Below are 27,266 nucleotides of genomic sequence, written 5' to 3' on the forward strand. Positions count from 1 at the left end.
CACAGGCCCTGGTGATGTCAGGCCACATCACAGTGGGGCTGGGGACATGGTGGGCCCAGGAGACGCCTGGTATTACACATGGGTGGTTCTCTTATTGCCTAGCCTCAGCGCTGGACACCGATGCGAGCCCCTGACACCTCAACGTTCGACAGGAGAGATCCTTGGACTCAATGGCCACAAGCTAAGGAAGGTCAAATCCCAGTTCCTTCCCACATTGTGCCGCTGGCACCAGCCCCACTGATGCCACGTCCACATCGCAGTGGGGCTGGTGACATGGTCATAGGAGGGGGGTGGCACAACACACAGGGGTTTGCTTGTTAGTGCTTTTGCTTCTCTGCTAGCCTCAGCGCTGGACATGGACACGAGCCCATGATACCATGCTCCTGGCCGCCTCTCCTTGACGAACTGCTGGAGACGCAGCAACATCCCACGGGACAGTCCTACAGAGGAGCAGATGGTGCCATCAGCTGCGGACAAGAATTCTGCAACACTCCGCACTTGCTATATGAACTTGTCTATGTGTAACCTTTTCTTAAGAAAAGAACTTTTCTTAATAAAATGTAATTTTGAGAACCACTATGAATTGTCATGAAGTATCTTTTAGCTGTTTCCTGCTGATTTCCTGTATGCTGTTCTCCCACAAAGACCAATGGAAACTTAATACCCATTATTCAGCCATGAGGCCATATTTACACTTCAGTCCCTTGTATGCATAAAATATTAAACTGCTCCTACACATGTCTAGAATTAATTTCTTTGGGAAGGACTCAAAAAGCTAAAACATCCTATTTTGAAAATAAAATGAAACTGGAAAGCTAACCCACAAGAGGTATTGTTATCCCTTCACAGAATCACAGAATTTCTAGGTTGGAAGAGACCTCAAGATCATCGAGTCCAACCTCTGACCTAACACTAACAGTCCTCCACTAAACCATATCCCTAAGCTCTGTTAGTGATTCAACTACATTTCTTTGAAGGCAGCATCCATACATTCTCACTAGGGATTTACTGCATCTTTTCTGCATTTTCAGTCTCTAGGATATTTCCCAAAATTGCAGAATGACAGACTGGCTGAGGCTGGAGGCCAACCCCTGCTCAAGCAGGACCACCAGAGCTGGTTGCCCCTGACCATGCCCAGCCATTTTTTGAAGACGTCCAAGGACAGAGACTGAGCCGTCTCTCAGGGCAGCCCATGCACAGCACCAAAACATTTCCTGATGTTCAGAGGAAACCCCCCCGGGTTTCCCCCCGGGTTTCGCTTTCTGCCTGCTGTCTCTTGCCATTGTCTTGCCATCCTCTACAGAGGATGTAACAGTCTGCAATGAATCAAGCAGATGGAAGATAATTTACGGGTTTTGTTCTTGGGTCCCACTCGAGTGTGCAGCACAGGACAGCTACTGGCAAAATCTTTGGTTCACGTAAGAGAAAGAAAGATGTAAGTCTACAGCTCTGGCTGAGACATCCTCAGCACTGTCAGGCACTTGCGGACACAGGGTTGGGCACTGGACATCTTTCATACCCTAGGTGTGAAGTATCACCTCCAGACAGCAAACATTTTTCTGCTGCAATTCAGCCTCAGCAAGTACCACACAAACCTTTAAAATGTGGCAGTGGGTAGGAAGTACCTGCAGGATTTGATGCTCTTGTAACCTTTGCTGGGCTGCTGATCTTCAAACCGATCTTACAGCTGCTGAATTTCCCTCCCCAGAATTACAAGCGGCTGGTGTTCGTTGTTATACTTTTATTTTACTTAAAGTAAAATAAAGTAAAATAATTTTATTTAACCGCTTCTTCTGCTCAGTGGGCACTGCTCCTGGCGATGCCATGGCCATGTCACAGGGGACAGAATGTTGGCGGTGGCCGTGTCACAGGGGGAGCGGCTATAAAAGGGCCGCAGCAGGCCAGGCCGGCCAGTCCGGCCGAGGAGCAGCCAGATGAGTTGGGGCTGAGAAGGGAGAGGAGAGGCCCTCCAGGGCAATGAAGGGCGGCCGCTCCCCTCCAGCTGTTGTTTTTTTTTATTATTTATTATTACAGATAGAATCCTGGAAAACAACAGAGCAAGACCATGGCTACAGCCTTCTTCCAGCACTCCACTGGAGAAGGGTCAACATTCGACAGGAGACATCCCTGGACTCCACGGCCACTTGCTAAGGAAGGTCAACACCCAGTCCCTTCCCATATTGTGCCGCTGGCACCAGCCCCACTGGTGTCACGGCCACATCACAGTGGGGCTGGGGACACGGTGGGCCCAGGAGAGGCCTGGTATTACACATGGGTGGTTCTCTTGTTGCCTAGCCTCAGCGCTGGACACGGACACGACCCCATGACACGTCAACATTCAACAGGAGAGATCCTTGGACTCCATGGCCACTTGCTAAGGAAGGTCAAATCCCAGTTCCTTCCCACATTGTGCTGCTGGCACAGGCCCTGGTGATGTCAGGCCACATCACAGTGGGGCTGGGGACATGGTGGGCCCAGGAGACGCCTGGTATTACACATGGGTGGTTCTCTTATTGCCTAGCCTCAGCGCTGGACACCGATGCGAGCCCCTGACACCTCAACGTTCGACAGGAGAGATCCTTGGACTCAATGGCCACAAGCTAAGGAAGGTCAAATCCCAGTTCCTTCCCACATTGTGCCGCTGGCACCAGCCCCACTGATGCCACGTCCACATCGCAGTGGGGCTGGTGACATGGTCATAGGAGGGGGGTGGCACAACACACAGGGGTTTGCTTGTTAGTGCTTTTGCTTCTCTGCTAGCCTCAGCGCTGGACATGGACACGAGCCCATGATACCATGCTCCTGGCCGCCTCTCCTTGACGAACTGCTGGAGACGCAGCAACATCCCACGGGACAGTCCTACAGAGGAGCAGATGGTGCCATCAGCTGCGGACAAGAATTCTGCAACACTCCGCACTTGCTATATGAACTTGTCTATGTGTAACCTTTTCTTAAGAAAAGAACTTTTCTTAATAAAATGTAATTTTGAGAACCACTATGAATTGTCATGAAGTATCTTTTAGCTGTTTCCTGCTGATTTCCTGTATGCTGTTCTCCCACAAAGACCAATGGAAACTTAATACCCATTATTCAGCCATGAGGCCATATTTACACTTCAGTCCCTTGTATGCATAAAATATTAAACTGCTCCTACACATGTCTAGAATTAATTTCTTTGGGAAGGACTCAAAAAGCTAAAACATCCTATTTTGAAAATAAAATGAAACTGGAAAGCTAACCCACAAGAGGTATTGTTATCCCTTCACAGAATCACAGAATTTCTAGGGAGAGAAAGTAGATTTAGGTAAATAGGAAGAGTGTGCACTAAAAAACTATCTTCAGGCAGACTTAAATACCTTAAAATGGGAATTTAGTGTACTATAACTTTCTTATAATTTAAGGCAGAAAGTCATCTCAAATAGGTAATTCAAAACACATAGTACAGACTTACTTCACTGCCTGTCTTTACTGACTACATGGTAAGCAAGTTATATTAGTGGCCCTAACCTTGTTGAACTTCATGAGGTTCCTCATGACCCAACCCTCCAGCCTGCTGAGGTCCCTCTAAATGGCAGCACGGCTCTCTGGGGTGTCAGCCACTGCTCTGAGCTTTGTGTCACTAGAAAACTTGCTGAGGCTGCGCTCTGTTCCATTTTCCAGGTCATTGATGAATAAGTTGAAGAAGATGGGACCCAGCACCTGGGGAACAGCGCTAGCTACCAGCCTCCAACTAGACTCCACACCACTAAGCACTACCCTCTGAGCTCTGCCATCCATCCAATTATCAGTCCACCTCATTGTCAGATCATCTAGGTCACACTTCCTGAGTTTGTCTATGAGAATATTATGGGAGACAGTGTCAAAAGCCTTGCTGAAGTCAAGGTATGCCACATCCACTGCTTTCCCCTCATATACCCAGCTAATGATACACACCTAAATAGTTTAAATTCTGTCCTACACATTTCACAGAAGAATAGGCATTCATGATATATTAATCTTTTGTTCTTTAAATCTGGGAAAATATACTTGTTACTTTGGGATAATATATGATAATATATATTGATTATATGAAATGTCCAGCTATTTCAAGCATTTACATAAACACAAGAGCATTGTCTACCACAGTATCTCAAATATCCACCTTTGCATGCATTCACAGGTTGGAAATAATCAGTCACTCAAGTTTTAAAATGTTGCCTCAAGTAGCTGAATTTCAGAGTTATAATTATCTATATGTGTATATCATTTTTTTCCTTCTGAAGTGAAAAAAAAAAAAAGGCTAAACTGTTTCAGTCCATTTCTGATGTCATTAGAGGATATAAACGTAAGTTAAGTTCTCAGAAATATCTCAGTACAAATACTGATAGGAATTCTGATATGTACCCCATTTTACTGATCCAGTATCATCAGTTAATTGTATCAGGGACTTCAGCTTTCTCAGAGCTAGTCCTGAAAATCAAACAGGATTAAAGAATAGAGACTGAATATCATGCTTCATGACTATCTTCAGTGATAGTATTAGGCAGCCAGCATGGTTTCAGCAAAGGCAAATCTTGCCTAACCAATCTGGTAGCCTTCTATGATGGAGTGACAGCATCAGTGGACAAAGGAAGGGCGATGGATACCATGTACCTGGACTTGAGCAAAGCCTTTGATATGGTCCCTCACCACACTCTTCTCTCTAAATTGGAAAGGTATAGATTTGAAGGATGGACTTTTAGGTGGATAAAGAATTGGTTGGCTGGTTGCAGCCAAAGGGTTGTGGTCAACAGTTTTATGTCTGGGTGGAGGCCGGTGACAAGTGCTGTCCCTCAGGGGTTGGTCTTGGGACTGGTGCTTTTCCTTATCAATGACATAGAAGACGGAGTCGAGTGCACCCTCATCAAGTTTGCAGATGACATCAAGTTGAGCGGTGTGGTCAATACAATAGAGAGAAGAGATGCTGTCCAGAAGTACCTGGACAGGTTGGACAAGTGGGCCCATGAGAACCTAATGAGGTTCAACAAGGCCAAGTGCAAGGTGTTGCACTTAGGCTGGGGCAATCCCAGGTATTTATATAGACTGGGAGAAGAACTTGAGAACAGCCCTGTGGAGAAGGACTTGGGGATCCTGATGGATGAGAAGCTGGACATGACCCAGCAGTGAGCACTTGCAGCCCAGAAGGCCATCTATGTCCTGGGCTGCATTAAAAAATGGGTGGCCAGCAGGGAGAGGGAGGTGATTGTCCACCTCTACTCTGCTCTTGTGAGACCCCACCTAGAATACTGCGTGCAGACCTACTAGGGCCCCCAGCACAAGAATGATATGGAGCTCTTGCAACGAGTCCAGAGGAGGGCCACTAAGATGATCAGAGGACTGGAGTACCTCCCCTGTGAGAAAAAAGGTTGATGGAACTGGTCTTGTTTAGCTTGGAGAAGAGAAGGCTCCGGGCAGACCTCATTGTGGCCTTCCAGTACTTGAAGGGAGCTTATAAACAGGAGGGGGAATGCCTGTTTATGTGTGTTGATAGTGATAGAACTAGGTGGAATGGTTTTAAACTAAGACAGGGGAGATTTAGGTTAGAAATTAGGAGAAAGTTTTTCACTCAGAGGGTGGTAAGGTACTGGAACAGGTTGCCCAGATAGGTTGTGGATGCCCCATCCCTGAAGGCATTCAAGGCCAGTCTGGATGCAGCTCTGGGCAGCCTGCTCTAGTGGTTGGCAACCATACCCAGAGCAGGGGGGTTGAAACTAGATGATCTTTAAGGTCTTTTTCAACCCAGGTCATTCTATGATTCCATGATTAAAGGTTCTACAAACCTAATTATAATCATAGGCATGTCCATGAAATTGCATTTCTGCCATTACATTTTCACAACTATAAATGAATAACTTATTCAGAGACTGATAATGACAAGTCATGATCCCAGTTCTCTCAGCCGCTCCTCATAGACCTTGTTTTCTAGACCCTTCACCAGCTTCTCTGGACACAATCCAGGGACTCAATGTCCTTCTTGTTGTTAGGGTCCCAAAACTGAACACAGTACTCAAGGTGTGGCCTAACCAGACCAGAGTACAGGAGGACAATCACTTCCTTGGTTCTGATGACTATGCTATTCCTGATACAAGCTAGGGTGCAGATGGCCTCCTTGTCCAGCTGGAAACACTGCTGGCTCACATTCAGCCGAGCATTGACCAATACTCCCAGATCCTTTTCAGTCACACAGCTTTCCAGACACTCTGCCCCAAGCCTGCTGTGCTGCCCGAGATTTTTGTGACCGAAGTGCAGGACACGGTACTTGGTTTTGTTAAACTTCATCCCATTAGCCTTGGCCCATCAATCCATCCTGTTCAGGTCCCTCTGCAGGGTCTTCCTATCCTCTGGCAGATCGCCACTTCCCCCCAACTTGGTGTCATCTGCAGACTTACTGAGGGTGCATTCAATTCCTTCATCCAAATTATAAATAAAGATATTAAAGAGGATGTGCCACAACACTGACCTGTGGAGAACACCACTGGTGACCAGTCAACAGATGGATTTCACTCCATTCACCACCACTCTCTGGTCCCAGCCATCCAGACAGTTTTTAACCCAGTTTTTAAGACTGTACCTTTCTAAGCCACGGGCTTCCCCCTTCTCCAGGAGAATACTGAGGGAGACCATGTCAAATGTCTTTGTGAAGTCTAGGTAGACTATGTCAACAGCCTTTCCCTCATACACCGGGTGAGTTACTTGGTCATAGGAGCAGATGAGGTTGGTCAGGTAGGACCTGCCTTTTATGAACCCATGCTGGCTTGCTCTGATCTTCTGGTTGCCCTGCACATGCTGTGTGATTGCACTGAAGATGATCTGTTCTATAACCTTTCCTGGCACCAATGTCATGCTGACAGGCCTATAGTTTACCAAATCCTCTTTATGATCCTTCTTATAGATGGGTGTCACATTAGCAAGTCTCCAGTCATCTGGGACCTCTCCGTTTGACCAGGACCACTGATTTAGTCACCTAATGTGGTCTGTAATGATATATAAACTCTTCCAGAAATCAGCAGTGAGTGCCTAACTCAGGACCGCAGTCAATGTCTAATTTAAATGCTCTGAACTATCTTCACAATCTTTAGCTTTCATTACTGATTGCATAGAAAATATAGAGAATGCAGGATCCTAACTTAATCAACTGTTTTAATCAAGTAGTGTTCTTCAAAATCAATTTCAAATTTGTTTTAGTTTATAAACACTATTGCTGATGGGCAGTGATGGCTCTTTGAAAATAGAACTCATAATTTTCTTAAATGTTACCATGTATGAAATTAGGTTGCATTTGTGATGTTTCTGTTTTCTTTAAACTTTTTACATTTTTATTAAATATTTTAGTTATTTCAAACAAAAACAGAATTTTAAAAATGATTATATAGCAGTAAACTATAAAATACTATATATAGTATATTCATATACTATATATACACTATATATATAGTATATATATTCTATATATAGTCTATTCGTATACTATACTATATATATTCTATATATACTATATATAGAATATAAATAGCAGTAAACTATAAAATAATATTTTATTAAATATTATAAAATAATATTTTGTTCAACATTATACTATCTTGTACATCTTCATTGATGACCTTGATGAGGAAATAGAGTCTGCCCTCAACAAGTGTGTCACTGATACAAAGTTTGGTGGAGTGGCCAACACACCAGAAGGCTGTGCTGCCATTCAGCGAGACCTGGACCAGCTGGAGAGATGGGCAGGAAGAAACCAAATGAGATTTAATAAGAGCAAGTGTAGAGTCCTGCACCTGGGAAGGAACAACCGCATGTATCAGTCCAGGCTGGGGGATGACCTGCTGGAGAGGAGCTCTGAGGAGAAGGACCTGGGGGTCCTGGTGGACAACAGATTGACCATGAGCCAGCAGTGAGCCCTGGTGGCCAAGAAGGCCAAGGGGATCCTGGCGTGCATTAAAAGAAGTGTGGCCAGCAGGTTAAGGGGGGTGATCCTGCCCCTCTACTCTGCTCTGGTCAGGCGTCACCTGTGTCCAGTTCTGGGCTTGCCAGTACAAAAAAGACAGGGATATCCTGGAAAGAGTCCAGTGGAGAGCATCTTCCCTGTGAAGAAAGGCTGCTGGGTCTGTTCAGCCTGGAGAAAAGAAGACTGAGAGGGGATCTTATTAAAGTTTACAAATACTTTAAGTATGGAAGACAGAAGGATTTGGCCAACCTCTTTTCAGTGGTTTGTGGGGACAAGACAAGGGGCAATGGCCAAAAAATGGATCACAAAAAGTTCTGCACCAACAAGTGAAAGAACTTCTTCATGGTGAGGGTGACAGAGCAGTGGAACAGGCTGCCCAGAGAGGTTGTGGAGTCTCCTCTGGAGATATTCAAGGCCCATCTGGATGCCTACCTGAGCAACCTGCTGTAGGGAACCTGCTTTTGCAGTGGACCCGATGATTTCTTGAGGTCCCTTCCAACCCCTACAATTCTGTGATTCTGTCATTCTATGATTTTGAAAACTCTTGACGCATTAGAATACATTAAAATCTCTGTAATGTAATTTATTAAAAAACAGATATAATAATGGTTATCCTGTTTCCTTTCCAAAACTTTTAAATGTAAATTTAGAAATAATCTCTTCAATTTTAAATGGACTCCAATAGGCAATTGGACCTTTATTACATCTTTATATACAGAAACTAAGTTTTTTATTCTTTTAAAATTATTATTTTATTTTATTTTATTTTATTTTATTTTATTTTGCTTTTGAAGCAGGGACATAGAAAACTTGCTACCATGGTTTCTTGATAAATGTTAAGGTAGAAATCATATGAGATGAAGCTTGAAAGTTCTATTATAATAGCCATAAGTGCCTCACTAAATTTCTCACTAAAAAGTGAGATATACATAACTTAGCTTTATAGATAATTTTCTGCTATATATTCCATGAAGGTCTTAATCTAAATTTTTGTAAAATAGAATTACATCAGTATTTTAAAGGACTCGTTCCCAACTCCAGTTGAAGCATATTTATCTAACAATGAACTTTTGTAACTATATGTAAAATAACAGAACTTCTAAGAAAACATACATAATCTCTCCATGGAAAGAACCCATCTAATTTCACTCTGCAAGAACAAGATCTATGTAATTTGATGGAGGGAGGAAAACAAAACCAAACCAACCAAACAAACAAAAAACAAAGCAAAACAAAACTGGCAAAAAAAAAAAGTACACATGGGGAAGCATCTCTATTCCCTCTTCCTTACAATGAATCACTGACATACTGAAATAATATATCTTAAAGTTTTAAAAAGTTACGGGTATATCTTTTAAAATTTCTTTAAATCTTACATCCTTTAAGAACTTCGTGAATGAAAAGATGTGCAATGAGTTCCACTGTGACCATCATTAGTGAGAGAAAGGATGTATGAAAACCCTTTTCATGCTCTTGCACCAGGAAAAACATTTTTAAACACGATGATAACAAGAAAATAACAAGTATACTTACCTGAATCCCAGCTCCCTCTGGTACTGTGATCTTCCACACACAATTCAGATTGTTGTCATAAGGTTCAGGGTAACCAGGAGACAAAATGGTCCCTTTGCGCTTTGTTAAAATTCCACCACAGGGCACTGAAAGGAAATGCACAAGTCAAAAAAAAAGAAGTGCAAAGCCTCACAAGTGAGAAGAGTTATTATTATTAAAGCTTAATCAACATTCATCATACTATGTCTGAAAACTTTTGTAAATTTATGTTACACTTAAAAAAAATATATATTTGCCTCAGGAACAACAACAACAACAAGAAAAACAAACAAAACAACAACAAAGTGGCATCACAGCCCATGGAGCTACACAATATTTCAAGGTCCCTTCCAACCCATGTCATTCTATGATTCCATGATTCATTCATATTCCCCTGTCTTATTTATTTGGCCTTTAACAAAACAAAATTCATTCCAATATGTCCTAGGAACCTTACAAAGATAAAGTTTAATTGTTAGTGCTTAAGAATGAAGTTTAAACAGTTATGTATTTTATTAGTATAAAGGAGTAAAATAGAAAAATTCTATCTTAATATTGCTATTTTTATTGTCTAAATAATCAATATCACCAGTCTCAACTCCTTGGCAACTCTTCTTTGATTGTATGAATTAAGCAATTACAGACTATGGATCTATCATATTAGTAAAGAAATTGCTAAAGGCTTACTTCACTCATCATATCTATGTCCATGGATTAATAATAGTGTTACAGATGGAATGAGACAGAGGTGTACATCAACACCATTTCCCTTCTGAACGATCCAACTTGAATGTATCTTGACTAGTTTGTTAGATGCTCTGACAGGGACAAATAAAACTAAAGTTTAATCTAGATACAGATATTCTTTGGTATTTAAGAAGTTGAAGGAAAAGATTGATGAGATAGTTTAACAAACTGTTAGAAACATGGAATGCTTTGGGTTGGAATGGACCATAAAGATAATCTAATTCCAATCCTCCTGCCATGGATAGGGGTGCCAGACGCTAGACCAGGTTGCTCAAAGCCCCAGCCAACCTGGTCTTGAACACAGCCAAGGATGGGGCATCCATAGCTTCTCTGGCAACCTGTTCCAGTACTTCACCACCCTCTGAGTAAAGAATTTCTTCCTTCTGTCTAATCTAAATATTCCTTCTTTTAGTTTAAAACTATTACCCCTTGTAATGGTACACTTCCTGATAAAGAGTCCCTCTCCAGCTTTCTTGTAGTCCCTCCTTTAGGTACTGGAAGTCTGCAGTGAGGTCTCCCTGGAGACTTCTCTCTCCAGGCTGAAGAAAGCAACTCCCTCAACCTATCTTCACAGCAAAGGTGTTCCAGCCCTTTGATTGTGGCTCTCCTCTGTGTTTGGTCTCACAGGTCCATGTTCTTATTATATTGGGGATCGCAGAGCTGAAGGCAGTAATCTAAATGGGGTCTCATGAGAACAGAGTAAAAAATCACCCTCTCTTGACCTGCTTGCTGTCCCTACTTCTTTTGATGCAGCCCAGGATATGTTTGACTTTCTGGGCTGCAACACATTGCCATGCCCATGATGAGTTTTTCATCAACCAACCTCCCCCCTAGATCCTTCTCCTTGGAGTTAATCTTAAGCTATTCTTCACTCAGCCTGTATTTGTTCTTGGAATTGCCCTGTTCTTGAAATTGCCACTCGGCCTTGTTGGACATGAGGTTCACACAGGCCCACCTCTCAAGTCTGTCAATGTCCCTCTGGATGGCATCTGTTCCCTCCAGTGTACCAGCCGCACCACACAGCTTGTTGCCATTGATGAACTTGCTGAGGGTGCTCTCAATCCAACTGTCCATGTTGCCAACAACGATGTTAAACAGAAGCTAATGTATCATTTCTACGCAACTTCAATAAGTTCTGAATTGATTTCATTAGATAAAAATATGAGGATTTATAAAATATGTAGAAGAATGCCACTTAATAACAAATACTGTAGCTACATTTTGTATGGCATATAATTGTTAGAATCTCTTCAAATTACATAGATAAACTAAAGATCTATATAACTCAAAACGTTTAAATAATTACTTGTAAAAGGATGGACAGAATGATTGATGTCTGCTATCTCTAAGAAAACATTCAAACATTCACTAGAGTTAAGGCAATCTAATGTGGTCAGGTCTACCACTTCAATTATTAAACTGATTTAGTTCAATGGAATTTTATCCTCATATATATTTTATCACTGTTATTGGCACAGTAATTTTCACATGTAAAGTGGCCTGTAACCCTTTCACAGCTTGCCTAGAGACAGTTTGTCTTTCACAGAGTAAGTCTATATGTATATGCATATGCATATGTATATGTACATAATATAATACATTGTGATCAATGACCAAAATAATTATTTTGCTGAATTGTTATGTCTGAAAAAAAAGTGAATACATTTCAAGGGTATAAACAAAAATCAATTATATTGGTTCTACCATAGCAATTGAGGATAAATGAAGTATAGATAAATACTTCAGTTTCTTACTGATATATTAATCATGGTTCTATTCATTTTGACTGAAACAGTCCAAATAAACATTATTCATGTATAATATATTGTTAATCCTATTTTATTAATATTACTCCAGTGGCACTTGGTCGTTATCTCTGTCAAGATTTTAGTATTATGGAGGAAACATTTTGTTTTTATTGAAAAGCACTTGGTCTCTACCATGCAGCATTATATGATTAAGCAAAGAGGATTCAAAACCAACCTAATTAAAAATGTGTTTGTTTTTTTTTTTTTTTTTCCTTTTTCCCTTCCTCCTCCACTCATCTAAAACTCTGCTTATGTACTACTTAATGATGCTGGGGTCAGTTCTATAGTGTGGTTTTGCAACAGGTTAGGATGATTTTTCTAAAAAATCTATTGTCTTTCAAGAATAGTAAAGTAACTAACTCGTACATACATTTACTGTTTGGTTTGGGAACTGTGTTCTTCAGATGCCTTCATCCTCAGAATTGATGTTTTTTAATGTATTAAATTTTCACAAAATTAATGTATAGGGCAGTTGGTACTGCAACAGATGTTACAGGTGGAAAAGTTTGATGGCATTGCAAAAAAAAAAAAAAAATCCATGTAAATGACAACCAATTTTGATTCATTTATAAACAACTGTTTTTTTATATTAAAAAAAAAATCAAACAAACAAAAAAACTCAATTAAAAATAACATGCACAGCTGCCAATGTGTTGTATTTGCCCTTGATGTAAACCTATGGAAAAATCATTTTATTTCATTTTATTTCCTTACTCTGCAACTTTTCAGAACTATCACCAGATTTCCAGTCGGTACAGATCAGCTTTATTAATGTCAATGGATGCACATTAATTTTAGACTCAAATGTTGAGAATTTAATCTTGTATGACCAGAACCAGATGAGATATATTTACTGCTCTGGAAAATTACTGCTTTTTTTTTGACAAGCATTGAAATATTAGCTTAACTATTTTTAAATCTTTAATATAGTAGTCTTCTTCATAACAGCTTACACTATCTTATTAGAGACCCAAAAGGTGAGAGCATCTTAGTCTTGAAGGAGTGAGTGAGAGAATGAACTGTTATTTCCGAAACTTGATTAAAGGATAACGAGAGATGTCACTGATGTTAATGTAAAAGAAGGTAACATATAATTTATAACAGAAGGGTATGTTCATGAAACTAGTGAAATATTGCAGCAAGGTTAGAATTGAAAGGGTAATAAAATCTTAACCTTGAATGGAGAAGAAAGTGAGTAAAAGTAAGCAGGAATAAAATATTTTGTGGATGACAATGAAGGAAAACATTCAGCTAGAGATGATGGTCGACACTTTAGGCAGCAATTAGTCCTATTAAAAAGCCTGAAGAACTCACCAACACATGTAGGGAGAGAATCATTCCACTGTGCCAACGCATTTGGTACTGTATCACATCTAATTGCTGTTGATCCATGAAGGATATACCCTGGATTGCATTCAAAAAGAACCAATGACCCAACTGCAAATTCATTTCCAATCCTTTTTCCAAATCTTGGTTCAGGCACAGAGCTGCACTGTGTTGCACTTGTTCTTGGAACAGCTGCAAACATAAGAATTGTGGATTCCTAATTTTAGATTTGGTGGAGGAATACAGATTTTGAACCACAAATATTTGGAATGACTGGAAGTAACATTCACTTATTTGCCAGTTAAGAACATCTGCTTAATCCCCAACTTAATCTTCACAATGTGGATTACATACTTCTGATGACTAAGTTGCTATTTAGAAGCGCATAGCAGTGATATCCTTGCCAAGATGAAAAGCAATGCATAAAATCCATAATGAAACCTTTCTAAAATGGCACTGAAAAGAAATATCACTATGAAATGTTAATCTAATAGTTAAAAACACAAAACAAAACAAAACAAACAATCTATGTCAGATAGGTGTTTACATTTATTCATGTGGATTTCTAAATGTGTATTATGCCTGCCAGATCAGGATTTAGAATCCATAGAAAAATGGATTGCAGTTGCAAATACTGATGTATAACCATTTCTATGTTTTACCCATAAAAAGGCAAATAATGTAAATAAAGGGAAGCAGTTTAATGATAGAAAGATCACTGATTCACCCACAGGTAATACTATTTGCAGTTACTCATATTTAATGTGAGAGATTTAAAAAGAAAACCAGTTTCTTTAAAAAGAAACCAGTTTGAGCCACAAGATATATCTAGCATTAATCAATCATATTAGCAAACATAAAACAACTGCATTCTATAACCACCTTCTTAAATTTGGAACTTCCCTTATGCTTCTTAATTATTTGATTTAACATTTAAAATACAAATAGAAGAATGGTGCTAACATTATTTTTAAAAACAGGCAGAAATCATGAAACTTGTTACATCATTAACAGGCTATTAATTTCCTTTTAATTTTCAGTCTGTTCCTCTCTGATCATTTACAACTTGTGAAGAAATTAATAAATTTACAAACTTTTCCAGGCTCTCTCACCTTGGTAAACAAAATGAAATCCTTTAGCTGTTACTGGTCCAACTGAAGTAAATCTAACCGTGATCTGGTTACCTGAGCTCAATGGAAGGGATTCACCTACTCAAACAAAGCAAATATAAAGCTATCATAATCAGTTTTTACTAAAGAAACATACAAAATTCCTGTCAACAACTCTACAGCTAAGACAACCCTCCCCTCCCCCCTTCCAGTCCTGTTCTGTTTCTTTAACTTGGCAGGATAGATTCAACGTCTTAAGTTGGCAGTATCATGCTGTTCTAGAAAAGGGGGACTAAAAATCACTACGGTTATTATGAATATATATTTTTCCCTTATAAAAAGTATATATATATATATATATATATATATATATATATATTCACACCATGTCTCTGTAAATAAGTCAACATGCACATAATCTATACAATTTCACTTTGCTATAAAAAATATGCTGGCTTCCCTTTTATAATATCCATTTCAGATTGCTCACTAGATACAAGTAATACAGGCATAAAGTAAGAAGCTCCAAATACACACTATAACAAGTGAATATTAAAAAAAAAAATAAAAAAAATCCACTTGGCTTTTATTTCTTCACTAATGAACACAGTTTTGAGTGATTACATTTTTATTTTAAAATCCCAATTTCATATATTTCCCTGAACAGCATCTAAGAAAATATGACAGTTGTCTTTTCTTTTCTCTTTCCTTTTTTTTTTTTTTTTAACTACACTATCTTTATAGTTTATATAAAATAAATTTTATTTTAATGGTTTAATGACAGTTCTGTTAACAGATACCTGAATGAGATCCTGAGAGAGAAGATAACAGTGATGACTGCAGAGATGGGCCATCATATACTTCAACCACATCATGGAGTGATGTCTGGAAAAATACAAACTGGCCAAAAACCACTGATCAAACAGGAAGATGAAAAAGCAAGAAGCACCAACAGCCGAAAATGGGGGATAAAAAGAGAAGAAAAAAAAAAAAAAGAAAAGAAAACAAACAAACAAACAAACAAACAAACAGAACATACATTAATATACTGCATTAAAATATTTTAATTGAAAATATATTTATTGGTTGATTTCCCTGACCATTTAATTATTTTTCCCTGAGTATACTGTTATTTTTCATAACATAACAGCATTAAACAGATAAAAATGTAATTCTATATATAGAGAATAGGCAATGAAGGTATACGTTCATACATGTAATTGTTGGAAAATTTTAGTAATTAGGCAAAAAAAAAGTCTGTTTTTATATCTTCAAATTCTCTACTTTTCCCTCCCCACCAAATTCCTCAGCTCAATATCCTCCTTTATAGTCTTGACATATTCTTATATATGTTGTCTTATCCATTCATTTTGTTGATGTTTTCCAGCAACTAACTCAAAGTTTGTTAACTCAAACATTTGGGAATTCATATGCTGAATCACAAATATATTTATTTTTTAGTCATGCTAGATGAACAACTGAATTCAATAACGTTACTTTTGCACTTAAGTTCAGCGGTCTTTTCAGCACTTTCACGTCAGAGGTATTTGCTCTTTCAATATATACAAATAATTAAAATAGGAAAAAAAATTTTTGTATTAATTCTGACCCAAATATCTACAAAATACTTACACCCTAATTTTGTCACCATTACTAGCAATTTGCTAGAAAAGTGGCTTAAGGAGTATAAAGGGGTAAAAAAGATGGAAGAAGATATATATTTGTAGGAATAGTAACACCTACTAAGAACAGAAGGTAAACAGAACCAGTTTCTGGTTGTGGTTCATTATCCAGGTTAGGCATTTAGTGGTAAATATTATGATGTGTTGCTACTGGAGACATAATAAATTTCTTTGCCATATGGTCAGTAATATTTTTATCTGCTATATTTTATTGTAATAGATGAAGCTAGGCACTTATAGTTCTTCCAAAGTATACATTCTAATAAAGTTTTAAAATCAGTACATAAAAAATGTGGAGTCTTCAAATTGTCTTTTTTCCTCTTCCTCTTCTTCATCCTCCTCCTCCTTCTGTTCCTGCTCTTCCTCCTCCTCCTCCTCCTCCTCCTCTTCCTTTTCCTTTTCCTTTTCCTTTTCCTTTTCCTTTTCCTTTTCCTTTTCCTTTTCCCTTTCCCTTTCCCTTTCCCTTTCCCTTTTCCTTTTCCTTTTCCTTTTCCTTTTCCTTTTCCTTTTCTTTTCCCTTTCCCTTTCCCTTTTCCTTTTCATTTCCCTTTTCCTCTGCCTTTTCCTCTTTCCCTTTTCCTTTTTCCTTTTCCCTTTTTATTTTTCTTTCTCCTTGTCCTATTTCCTTTTCTATAAATTCATAGATGTAAAAAATGGCAATTGTACTCTGCTAGCTTGGGATCTTGTTATAAACTCTTCAAGAAGAAACAAAGTCCTTTTTTGAAATGAGAATCTCTTTTTGAAATGAAAGCATGGATGCAGAGTTTATAAAATGTTCAAAAAAGTAATTAAAAGAACAATTCCACGAGACATTTACAAAGTATTTTGTCTATCTTTGGGATGAACCATAAGTGAGATCTAAAAAATATCTTTATTTTTCCTCCAATCTTCAGAAAATGCTTATTTTTTAAATATTTAGTTGCATACATCTTCACTGCGGTGTTCCTGGAAATAACTAACAAGCTTAACATCTAATTACTTCTGCCATGTTGTCCATTCACGTTTGTATTTTCCTTGAATTTTCACACTCAATGAAGTCCACTTTGCCATTGAGCCAAGCAATATTCCTTGTGACTTCCACTGCTATTTTCCGTATCATGAAAAGTTACAAGCTATGTACAGAAATTTCAGGCAAGTTCTGAGGCATAGCTATTAGCACGAGCTGTATTGTGGGAAAACTGTAAAAACAGAATTGATGAACTATATTTGCGTTTTAATGGGCTATTGTAAGATATTCCGTAGCAATTATAACATAGAGTGGGCCAAGTTCAAAGGTCAATTTCTATACAAAAAAGATCAAATAAATTGAATTTATAGCTGAGACGGGAAGCCTCCAGAGCTCATCTAGTCCAACCTGCTTGCTTGGAGAGTCATCTCAAGCACAATTGTAAGGGTTGTGTCTTGTAGGAATTTGAATACTTTCAGGAATTGAGAGTCTACAACCTCTATGGGCAAGCTGTTTTCGGTTCCAATCACCCTTACAAAAAAATTTTTCTCTTTTGTTTAAATGGAATTTACCATGTTTCAGTTTGTACCCATTGCCTCTTGTTCTATCACAGGGCACTACTAAGAAGCCTGGCTCTGTCTCCTTTACTCCCTAGGTATTTATACACAATGATGAGATACCCCTGAAGCTTCTCTTCTCTAGGCTGAACAATCTCAGCTCTATTACATGTCCAGTTGCTTAACCATCTTTGTCACCCTTCATTAGACTTGCTCCAGTACATCCATGTCTCTCTTGTAGTGGTATCCAGCACTGGACATACCACCCCTAATGTGTCTCACCAGTGCTGAATGGAGGGATAGGATCTTCTCACTCAATTTTCTGGCAATGCTCTGCCTAATGTAGTCCAAGAGGCTGAAGGCATTCTTTGTGGCAAGGGCACATTGCTGGGTCATGTTCAGCATGGTGTCCATCTGTACCCCCAGGACCTTTCCTGCAAAGTTGCTTTCCAGCCAGCTATCTGCCAGTCTGTACTAGGGCACAGAGCTATTCCTCAGCTGCAGACTCTTGTTGAACCTCATGAGCTACCTGAATCTATATGGTATATCTATGTATATCTATGTATATCTATGTATATGGTATACATGTATCTATGGTATAGATATGGTGTACCATATAGATAGCACATCTATATGGTATATCAAACAAATTCAGTTTTGTATCATCTGTAAACTCACTGGGAGTGCACTCTGTCCCACCATACATATCATGAAGATATTAAATAATAGTGGTTGCAGCATCAGTCCCTAGGGTATGCCATTACTGACTGGGTGCCAGCTATCATTCATGCTGTTGATCACAACCCTTTGAGCTTGGCAGATTAGCCAGTTTTCAGTCCACCTCAATGACTTCTTATCTACTCAGTATGTCATCAAATTGTAAATGAGAATATTATGCAAGCCAGTGTTGAAAGCCTTGCTAAAGTCAGGATAAACAACATTCAGTGCTCTCCATTCAACCACCAAGCCAGTCAACAAATTGTAGCAGGCAATCAGGTCTGTAAGGCATAATTTCCTATTCGTAAATCCATGCTTACTACTTACGATAACCTTCTTTTCCTTGCTATGTTTGGAGAAGGTGACCAAGCCTGTATGTCCCATCTACCCAGGCATTTAGGGAGGTAAGGCTAACTGGCCTATATTTCCCTAGATCCATCTCTGCCCTTCTTGAAGATAGGAGTGGCATTTGTTTTTCTCAGGAACCTCCCTTGACTTCCATGATATTTCAGAGGTAACTAATCTCCCTCAGTACTCTTGCATGCATCCCATCAGGTCCCATGCGCTTGTGTACATGCAAGATGTTTAAGTGTTCCCTTACTTTGTCCTTCCTCATTCCAAACTTCTAATGGTCTCAGGGGCAAAGGATTGCTGAAGTCTGTCCTACCAGTAGAGATTCATGCAAATCACCAGGACCCCTGCACCTTTGAAAAGTGAACCACATTTTCCTACTCTTCTTTTTGTTGGTTCTGTAGAAGCCTTTCATATCTCTTGCTGGGGAGGGGACGGGAGGGGAGGGGAGGGGAGGGGGGCCAAGGTGAGGAGGAGGGGGCTGGTGGATAAAAAGTTCAACATGAGCTTGTCAGTGTGTGCTTGCAGCCTGGAAAGCCAACCATATCCTGGGCTGCATCAAAAGAAGTGTGGACAGCAGGTCACGCAGGTGGTTCTCCCTCTCTACTCTTTTCTTGTGAGACTCCACTTAGAGTAAGGTGGCTTCAGCCCTTGGGTCCCCAACATAAGAAGAAAGACCTGTTGTAGCAAGTCCAGAGAAGGACCCTGAGGATGATCTGAGGGCTGGAACACCTCTCCTATGAATGCAAGTTGAGAGAATTGGGATTTTTCAGCCTGGGGAGACCTTCCAGTACTTAAAGGAAGCCTATAGAAAAGATGTGGAAAAACTTTTTTATCAAGGAGTGTAGTGATAGGTTAAGGCTGAAAGTATCCAAGGCTGGGTTGGATGGGACTTTGGGCAACCAGATATAGTTGGAGGTGTTGGCAGGGTAGTTTTAACTAGATGATCTTTAGAGTCCTTTTCAACAAATCTTTCTGTGATTCTGTAATTCTACAATTGTATGATTAAGGGCATAATTCAAATGTCTCTTGAACATTGACAGGCATGGGACATCAACCACCTCACTAAGAAGCCTCTTCTAGTGTTTGACTATCTTCATAGTAAAGAATTTCTTCCTAATATCTAGTCTGAATTTCCCCTAGCACAGCTTTGTGCCATTACCTTGCAAACTATCATTGCTTACCAGGGAGAAGTGATCAGCATCTCCCTCTCCATTTCCTTTCCTCAGGAAGCTGTATAAAGCAATAAGGTCACCTCTTAGCTTCCATTTCTCCAAACTAGACAAACCAAGTGTCCTCAGCCTCTCCTCATAGGAGATACCTTCCAGCCCTTTTAGCAGCTTTGTTGTTCCTCTGGATGCATTCAAGCATCTTAATATCCTTTTTATATTTTGGAGATCAGAACTGCACATGATACTCAAGATGAGGCTGCACCAAGTCTAAATATAGTGGGAGAATCACCTATTTTGGCTGGTTGGTTATGTTGTGTTGAATGCACCCCACAATGTCGTTTGCCCTCTTGGCTGCCAGGGCACACTGTTGACTCATGTTGAGCCTGCAGTCAATCAGCACCCTCAAATCCCTTTCTGCTGAGCTGTTCTCTAGCCATTTGTCTCCCAGTCTGTACTTGTGTCTGACATTACTTCATCTCATGTACAGCACCTAGCATTTACCCCTGTTGAATTTCATGCCGTTGATGATTGTCCAATGCTCTAATCTATCTAGATCCTTCTGCAAGGCTTCTTGTCCCTCCAGGGAGCCAATAGCACCTCTCAGTTTAGCATCATCAGCAAACTTGCTGAGGTTGCATTCAACTATTGTATCTAGATCATTGATAAAAATATTGAATAGAACTGTCCCTAGAACTGAGCCCTTGAGAACACCACTAGTGACTGCCCACCAGCCAGATGTAGCCCAATTCACTACAATCCACTGAGCTCTACAATTAAGCCAGTTCATCACCCAGTGTAGCATGTACTTGTTCAACTCACAGTTGGATAATTTGTCCAGAAAGATACAATGAGGGATGGTATTAAAGGTCTTACTAAAATCCAGAAAGATTACTTCCACCATCTTCCCTTCATTCACCACACAGGTGATCTTGTAACAGAAGGAGATCAAATTACTAAGACAGGACTTTCCTTGGTGAACCCACGTTGATTATGTTTGATAATAGCTTTGTTCTAAATGTCTTTCAATATGCCCAAAGACAACCTTCTTCATAATTTTGTCAGGGGCTTACAGGTTTGTAGTCTCCCGGGTCTTTTCTTAGGCCCTTCTTGTAGATAGGTATAACATTGGCTAGCTTCCAGTCAGGAGGAACCTCCCCAGGCTGCCAAGACCTTTGGTAAGTTGTTGAGAGGGGTTCAGCTATAGCATTTGCTAATTCCTTAAGTACTCTGGAGTAAATCCTGTCAGACTTACGAACGTTCAACTAATACAGTGGTCCATATAGTTTCAGTGGAGTAAGATGAGCTGTGTTTCCTCACCCAAGGTTTCCTATTGACATGAATGGGGTATATTTTTTGGCTTATGATGTATCAAACTCAGAAAGCTTTAAGATGAAGTCTATTACTGATGCAATTCATTTGCCTTTATGATATTAACAAATGTCCCAAATAGGGCACAAATTATCTCTATAAATACATCTGCCACCAGGAACTATTAAAGAGTGGGAGTAAAAAGTCTGTTTCTGTGTGTGAAAGACATGAACGGCTAGCCAAAGCCATCCATTTGCTATGAATAATAATTTTAAGTTGTGCTTGAGCATGGTGTTTTACATAAATCTTTTATACTCTTTAAAAAATGAAAATGGAAGCAGGGAGTCTCAATAGGTTTCTTCTGATAGTAACTGTAAAGTCAAGGTGTTGTGGTATAGACAGAAGCTAGAGGACTTCCTCAGAATTTGAAGTTACTTCCAGAAGCTAGCTTCTCATCATTTCAAATAGAATTTTTGTCATCAGACTAAGCAATCTTCCAAAACTAGAACCTTGCTGACAGCAACACAAATGTTTGAGTTCAGTGAATCTGTAAAAAAAAAAATAAATCTTATTCTTCACTAGCTCCACTGTTGACATCTTCTCTTTGCTTATGATTTAGATGTGATGTTTTCCCTATCAGGCTTTTTAAAGCAGCATATTAATTTTATTTTATTTTTTTCTGGAAAAAAAAAATAAAGAAAAGTAGCATTGTTTAGAAACTTCAAAAGTCATTAAAGGACAGAAAAAGATAAATCTCTCACTAGCATCTTTGTGATGACTAAAGGTAACAGGTAATCAGTAAGAAACAAGAAATGCAAGCCTCTCCTGCTGGAACATAGTGTTCCCAGTGAGTAATCCCTTTAGTTTCATAAAAAGCAACATGAAAAAAAATGTATGAAATTTACTTTTCTATTTTTGATGACCTAGGAACACACTGGAATGATGGACTTACTCAATATTTTTAAATTAAATTTTATTCCTGTTGACAAACAACAAATAAATTGATATTCAACCCCTTCTACCTGAAAAAAAATGTCCAGTAAAACTGCAATATAACTTGAGTGTATGTTGGACTCTTCAAAAAGTAATTATTTTAGTAAACACAGAAAAGGTTTTTGAAGGGACAGACTGAAAGGTCACAACGAAAAAGAGGTGATCTTATAGAATTCATGCATATAGAAATATTGTTTTCAATAACCTAAATTAATTTTCACCAGTTCACACAAACAAATTGGAAGACCTGATCTTTTACTATGCAGCGGAATACGTGTTTGACATAACAATAGTGGAGTATCTTTGTGGTAGTAGTTTTGCTATTATTTAGTTTTTAAATAAAAATAGTCGTGAAATATTTTTCCTCTTACATTTCCAAACATTTTGTTTTCTACCAGCTACTGTTAACATATTCAATCTACCTTATTCCTGTAGCGGTAATCGATAATGATATGTTAGATATCTCGATAGTGGATGATACTTATTAGCATATGCTGTAGTATAACAAGAAAACTAATTGTGAATAAAATGTAGAGCCCCTACTAGTAGTATCCTGTAGGGCAAATCTCAATTTCAACGCAAATAGCCATTATAAAACAGCTGTCTAGCGTTCCTGAACTTGGAAACAGGAAAAATTAATTTGAATAGTATAAGCTTCTAGGGTGAACTGCAGACTAGACGTCAAAATAAAGCTAGTGATGGGTTTAGGTGTACACCACTGGAAGTGATGTTCTTACTGTCATAAGTAAGGGTAGAGAACTGCTTACCCTCAACAGAAAATTATTAACAAGGGCAAGTGACTTGAGCAATTGCAGATGAATGGAATTGATATAACGATACAAAAATAATCAGATGAAACAATAAAGAGAAAACATTAAATAACTGAAAATTAAAATATGTAAAAGGTATGAAGAGATAGAAGGAACAGGGCTACTGAAGCTCGATTACTCTTTCACATTTCCTAATGTATATACCAACTTCAAAAAGGCATCACAAATCTACAGAAGCCCTCAAATATAATGCAATTATATTTTAATATTATCATATGTATAATATTAGTGTAATATTATTAGAAAAAAAAGAAATATAACTGAATGAGGTCGCATTTAACAATAATGTTCAACATAAATATAGTAGAGATTTCCAAGCCATGCATACGTGTTCTAGTTGACTGTACTGGGGCAGGAAAAATTAATGTAAATTTATACTGTTCATAGTGTATGTGACATGCACCACTGTCTAGCTTTAATCCCTTTGTCTATGGAAAAAGCCTTAACTGAACTTTCTGCCTTGGATCATGAACTATCTGCTCCATTGGTAGCCTTAGCGATTATGCTCTCAGGTAGAGTCCTCCATCTCCTTGCAGAACATACAGAAGATGAGGGAGGATAAAAAAGATTTTTTTTCTTTCTGCAAACAAGGAATAGATAAGGGAGGGCATAAAGAATTCTTGTTCTTACTTCATGTGCTGTTTTCTTCCTTCCATCAAGGGGAAGAAAATATCCCAAAAGGTCTGAGCTGTAGCCCATATTCTGTTTCTTCCTTTGTTTTACTTTTGTAAAGAAAGTGTTGAATGAAAGCATGCTGGCCGGTCCTTTTTTTCATTACCGTATTCCTGCATTTCCAGAGCAGGAGGGGAAAAAAAAAAAGATGGGAAATGCTATATTTTCCCATTTTTGAGAAAATAAACTTTATATAAAGGTATGAAGAGACAAAAAAAAGTGTGTTTAGGGACACAGGGTGGAGCAGTTAGTAACACTAGAAGCTCAGCATGCAAAATAGTCAAGTGAAATTGTAGAGAAAAAATATGCACACATATTTCCCCACAAAGAGACATAATTCCATACAAAATGGAATGGGAGAGAAATGGCACTCAGGCCTTATCCTGAATTTGGAAGAGGAGTGAATTCTTGTAATACACACATTTCTTGTTTTTTCCTAAAATCAGCTATGTTGATTAGATTTCATAAATTATCATACTACTCTAAGCCTCAGAATTCTATTTCCCTTTCTGCAGCTCACATCCATCTTTCCTGGTTTGACTCATTATGATATTCACATATACTCATATGTGAAACCCTTCCTGAATCTGCAGCAGCACAATAGCACAGAAAACAAACACATAAAAAGACAAAACAACCCTAAAAACTAAAAAAAAACTGTAAATTTAAGTTTAAATACTATATACGCTTATTATATTGTATTATACTGAATATCACAGAATCACAGAATTGTCTAGGTTGGAAGGATCATCGAGTCCAACCTCTGACATAACACTAACAAGTCCTCCATTAAAACATATCGCTAAATTCAACATCTAAACATCTTTTAAAGACCTCCAGGGATGGTGACTCCACCACTTCCCTGGGCAGCCCATTCCAATGCCTAACAACCCTCTCAGTAAAGAAGTTCTTCCTAATATCCAACCTAAAACTCCCCTGGCACAACTTTAGCCCATTCCCCCTCGTCCTGTCACCAGGCACATGGGAGAACAGGCCAACCCCCACCTCACTACAGCCTCCTTTAATGTATTTATAAAGAGCAATGAGGTCACCCCTGAGCCTCCTTTTCTCCAAGCTGAACAAACCCAGTTCACTCAGCTGCTCCTCATAGGACTTGTTCTCCAGACCCCTTACCAGCTTCATCGCCCTTCTCCAGACTCTTTCGAGCACCTCGATGTCCTTCTTGTAGTGAGGGGCCCAAAACTGAACACAGTACTCGAGGTGCGGCCTCACCAGAGCCGAGTACAGGGGGACAATCACTTCCCTAGCCCTGCTGGTCACACTGTTTCTGATACAAGCCAGGATGCCGTTGGCCTTCTTGGGCACACAGCTGGCTCACATTCAGCCAACTATCAACCAATACTCCCAGGTCCTTCTCTTCCTGGCAGCTTTCCGACCACTCATCTCCCAGCCTGTAGCTCTGCTTGGGGTTATTGTGCCCCAGATATGTGATAATAACAAGTAATATTATTATGTCTTAAGTCTGCTTTGTAACACAGAGCCCTGAAAGAAACACCACACAATCTTCTTTATTTTGGTTTGTTTTAATTTGACTAACCTGAAATTCAAGAGTCTATTATTGTTATTTCTTTAAATAGGCAGTGCTGGTTTATTTATCCCTGCAGACAAAAACTCTGTCTTACCTTTCTGACTAGGTTTATAGTTCTTAAAATTGTTTCTCTACCTACAATTGTTGAATTTCATAGAATCATTGAATCATTTAGATTGGAAAAGACCTCTAAGATCACCAAGTCCAACCAGTAACCTAGCACTGCCAAGTCCACCACTAAACCATGTCACAAAGCTCTACATTTACATGTGTTTTGAAGACCTCTAGGGATGGTGACTCAACTACTTCCCTGGGCAGCCTGTTCCAGAACTTCACAAACCTTTCAGCGAAGATTTTTTTCCTAATATCAAGCCTAAACCTTCTCTGGCACAATTGAAGGCCATTTCCTCGTCTGATCACTTGGCGTTTGGGAGAAGAGACCAATCTCTACCTCGCTGTAGCCTCCTTTAAGGTACAGTGCAATAAGGTAAGGTATAAGCCTCCTTTTCTGTAGGCTAAACAACCTCAGCTCCCTCAGCTGCTCTTCATAAGACTTATTCTCTAGATCCTTAATCAGTTTTGTTGCCATTCTTTGGATGTGCTCCAGCACCTTGATGAAACTTAATACAGTATTTGAGGAGCAGCCTCACCAGATCCGAGTACAGAGGGACAATTACTTCCCTGATCCTGCTAGCAATATTGCTTATAATACAAACCAGGATGCTGTAGGCCTTCAGGGCCATCTGAGCACGCTGCTGGCTCATATTCTGGCTATTGAACAATACTTCCAAGTCCCTTTCTGCTAGGCAGCTTTCCAGACAATCTTCCCCCAGCCTGTAGTGTTGCATGGGGTTGTTGTGCCCCAAGTACAGGACCCAGGATTTAATCTTGTTGAACCTTGTACAGTTGGCCTCAGCCCATCAGTCCAGCCTATCCAGATCCCTCTGTACAGTCTTCTTACCTTTGAGCAGATCAATACTCGCACCTACCTTGGTGTCATCTGCAAAATTCATGATGGTGAACTTGATCTCCTCATCCAGACCATTGATAAAGATATTGAAGGGAAGTAGCCCCAGTACTGAACCCTGGGGGACAGCACTAGTAACTGGCCTCCAACTGGATTTAACTCCTTTTGCCATGGAGTCCTGTCCTGTCCATCCAGGCTGTTTTTAACCCAGTGAAACATATACCTGTCCAAGCCATGAACAGACAGTTTCTCCAGAAGAAGGTTGTGGAAAACAGAGACAAAGGCCTTACTGAAGTCTAGGTAGACCGCATCCACAGCCTTTCCCTCATCCACTGAGCAGGTCACCTTGTCGTAGAAGGAGATCAGATTCATCAAGCAGGACCTGTCTTTCATAAACTCACACCGACTGGGCCTGATTACCTGGTTGTTCTGCATTGTGCTGTGAGATGGCACTCAAGATAATCTGCTCCATAACCTTCCCCAGCAATGAGGTCTGACTGACAGGCCTGTAGTTTCCTGGATCCTCCTTCCAGCTCTTCTTGTACATGATCATCACATTTGCTAGTCGCTAGTTGACTGGGACCTTCCCTGATAGTCAGGACTGTTGATAAGTGATGGAAAGAGGCTTGGTGAGTACTTCTGCCACCTCCCTCAGTACCCTTGAGTGGATCCCATTTTGCCCCGTAGGTTTGTATATGTCTAGAGAGGGATAGCCTGAGAGTGTGTCAGTAAAAATTAAGGACTGGATCAACAAAGGACACCTTGTGTTTGGGGTCTACTACAGGTTGCCTGATTAAGATAAGCCTGTCGATGAGGCCTTTTTTCTCCAGCTACAAGAAGCATTGCACTTACAGGCGATCTTCCTGGGGGATTTCAACCACACAGATGTTTGCTGGGAAAGCTATGTGGCAGGCAGTAAGCAATCCAGAAGACTCCTGGAGTGCATTGAAGACAACTTCCTCATCCAGGTATTAGACAAACAAATCAGAGGAGAAGCATTACTGAACCTGGTGGTCCA

The 27,266-nt window shown here is 39.6% G+C and overlaps 1 protein-coding gene across 1 annotated transcript in view; it reads right to left on the bottom strand.

The window, feature by feature from the left end:
* The window catches only part of CSMD3 (CUB and Sushi multiple domains 3), a 668,812-nt gene that overhangs the window by 133,992 nt on the left and 507,554 nt on the right, over window positions 1–27,266 (bottom strand). The window contains 4 exon segments of the mRNA XM_068672527.1: window positions 9,497–9,621; window positions 13,384–13,587; window positions 14,508–14,603; window positions 15,305–15,418. Of these exon segments, the coding sequence (XP_068528628.1) occupies window positions 9,497–9,621; window positions 13,384–13,587; window positions 14,508–14,603; window positions 15,305–15,418 (539 nt within the window).

The sequence above is a fragment of the Anas acuta genome, chromosome 2, assembly GCF_963932015.1.
Source record: "Anas acuta chromosome 2, bAnaAcu1.1, whole genome shotgun sequence".
NCBI lineage: Eukaryota > Metazoa > Chordata > Aves > Anseriformes > Anatidae > Anas > Anas acuta.